This window comes from Protobothrops mucrosquamatus, unplaced genomic scaffold (assembly GCF_001527695.2).
Source record: "Protobothrops mucrosquamatus isolate PMUCROS unplaced genomic scaffold, P.Mucros_1.0 scaffold4697, whole genome shotgun sequence".
Taxonomy (NCBI): Eukaryota; Metazoa; Chordata; class Lepidosauria; order Squamata; family Viperidae; genus Protobothrops; species Protobothrops mucrosquamatus.
Window position 1 is genome coordinate 42,025 of NW_015390592.1, and position 2,547 is coordinate 44,571.

Sequence of the window (2,547 nt, forward strand, 5' to 3'; positions counted from 1 at the left end):
CTCTCTCTCTCTCTCTCTCTCTCTCTCTCTCTCTCTCTCTCTCTCTCTCTCTCTCTCTCTCTCTCTCTCTCTCTCTCTCTCTCTCTCTCTCTCTCTCTCTCTCTCTCTCTCTCTCTCTCTGTATCTCTCTGTCTCTCTTTTTCTCTCTCCCTCTCTCTCTGTCTCTCTCCCCCCCTCTGTATGTGTGTGTGTGTGTATATGTGTGTGTGTGTAGAACAGGCTGATTGTGAAGGAATACTATACAAAGATTAAAGGAATGGAATGGTGAGGGAGGGAGGGAAAGGGGAGAGATGAGAAAAATAAAATTAGGGATGGGAAATCATCTCAGTTCTCCTTCTCTTTCCTTCAGCCTCACCTATGCCTTCTATGCTCTCTTCACCATCCTCCATCTCTACGCCAACTACCAAGCAGTGCGGGCAGTTTGCATGGAGACCCTTAACCGTGCTCGGCTCCATCTGGTCTTGCAGCATTACTTGAAGCGGGAAGAAGTTCCTGGTCCTGCTGTCATCAACCCTCAGGAGCCCCTTCTGCTAGGTATCTGAGGTCTCCTGATCCCAGGCGTCTTATAGTACCATGTCCAATGTTTATGTTGATAATAGAGTAGCCATTAGTGAAGGGATGGCTTAAAAAATGGTGTGTCAAGCATGGGACTATTGTCCAGTTCTTCTCCTAGGAGTGCAAGAGTTAATCTGAGGAAGGGAGGTTTACTTCGATCTGATTTTGATAAGAAATAGCTTTGTTCAAGTTCTCATTTGCCAATAAGCCAGTCTACCACTCCGGATGAGGATCGTGGGTGGGGATCTGCCAACTCATGGAATACAGGGTAGGATCACCAGATCTGAGCTGCAAGAATCACTAGATGGCAGCAAAGCCTGAGGGTTTTTGTGCCACCGTGCTACCATCTAGTGGTCACCGGATGTTTTGCAACCAGGGTTGATAAATCTACTATGTTCTACTTTTTGATGGAAACCATGAAAGTTCTGTTAAGTTTTTTGGGGCATGGATGAGTAGCTACTTTGGTAGTGATGGAGTTCATGCTTTACCACTTAGCCAAGACTTCCACCACATGTTTAGTCAGCATTATTTGAATCAAGGGTTGTGACTCATAATTTTTTTTCAATGTAGGGTTTCGTCAGCAGCTCAAGATAACTCTAGGGACTCCTCTTCATACAGTGACCTCCAGGTGAGTTTCCTCCATTATTCTGAGAAAGCTGAATGCATGATTTAGCCCTTTAGAGTTGAGTTTTATCATTGCTCTGAGCTGTGAACAAATACAGCAAATGGAGCATATTTTACGGGAATTCAGAAATGCCAAGCAACATGAGTACTCTTAACTGGCACTGAAAATAACTTTATAACTTTATGCATGACAGACTCGTGAGGCCGGCGTGATGTGCAATTAGTTCACAGGGTGAAATAAGTTGGGGGTTTGTAGTCACCGTGAGTTTGTGGTGAGGGGGGGGCACAGAGGGAGGCTCAGCCAATTTCACTGTATACATGTTATACTTTGATAATAAAGGGTTTATTATTTATTATTATTTATTAAAATGCAAACGTTTTTCTCAGCGCTGAAAATATTCTTTGGGAGACTGACAAGAAGGTCTTCCCAGCCTCAAAGCATCTTTCTTTAACTTTGGTTATTTGTATGTTTTTCTCCAATCCCCATCAGTGTTGCTGACTTCCAGAAAGCTCTTGAAGGCAATGCTTCAAATTACTTAATTTTCTTCAACCGACCAGCAGGTGGGTGTACGATCATATTGTAGGAAGATGTGAAGTTAACTGACCATAATTTCTTGCAGGGGAAGGAATTTCTGGCATGGAGGATAGGTGTGGTGTGCTGGATAGTCCTGAGCTGGGATAAGGGCGAGCTGAGATCAAGGCCCCGTGGGAAGTTTGCTTGACTTTGGACCAATCATCATTTCTCAGTCCAACCAACCTCATGGAGTCCTTGGGTGGAGATCTTTGAGTTCATCCTGGGCTTCCAGAAGAGATACGTATTATAGTAATACAGGTAGTCCTCGACTTAACAACCACAATTGAGCCCAAAATGGTTGTCGTTAAGCAAGACAGTTGTGAGTTTTGCCCCATTTTACGACTTTTCCTGCCACAGTTATTAAGGGAATCACTAGAGTTATTAAGTTAGCAACTCAGTTGTTAAGTGAATCCGGCTTCCCCATTGACTTTGCTTGTCAGAAGGTCACAAAAGGTGATCACATGACCCCGGGACACTGCGACCATCATAAATATGAGCCAGTTGCCAGCCAAATTTTGATTATGTGATCAGGGGATACTACAATGGTGCTAAGTATGAAAAACGGTCATAACTCACTTTTGTCAGTGATGTAAGAGAAGACCATTTGTCGGCCGTGACCAGGGGGGCGTTTTATCAGGTTCGCCTGATCTACCAGTTGCGCCCTTTTCTGGACCGGGATGCTTTGCGCACAGTCACTCAGGCCCTCGTCACCTCCCGCCTGGACTACTGTAATGCTCTTTACATGGGGCTCCCTATGAGGAGCATCCGGAGGCTTCAGCTGGTCCAGAATGCGG

The 2,547-nt window shown here is 44.9% G+C and overlaps 1 protein-coding gene across 1 annotated transcript in view; it reads left to right on the forward strand.

The window, feature by feature from the left end:
- The window catches only part of CUNH16orf58 (chromosome unknown C16orf58 homolog), a 20,983-nt gene that overhangs the window by 11,697 nt on the left and 6,739 nt on the right, over window positions 1–2,547 (forward strand). The window contains exons 10-12 of the mRNA XM_015828595.2: window positions 350–534; window positions 1,126–1,183; window positions 1,670–1,740. Coding sequence (XP_015684081.1) covers window positions 350–534; window positions 1,126–1,183; window positions 1,670–1,740 — 314 coding nt within the window. The remainder of the gene's footprint in view (window positions 1–349; window positions 535–1,125; window positions 1,184–1,669; window positions 1,741–2,547) is intronic.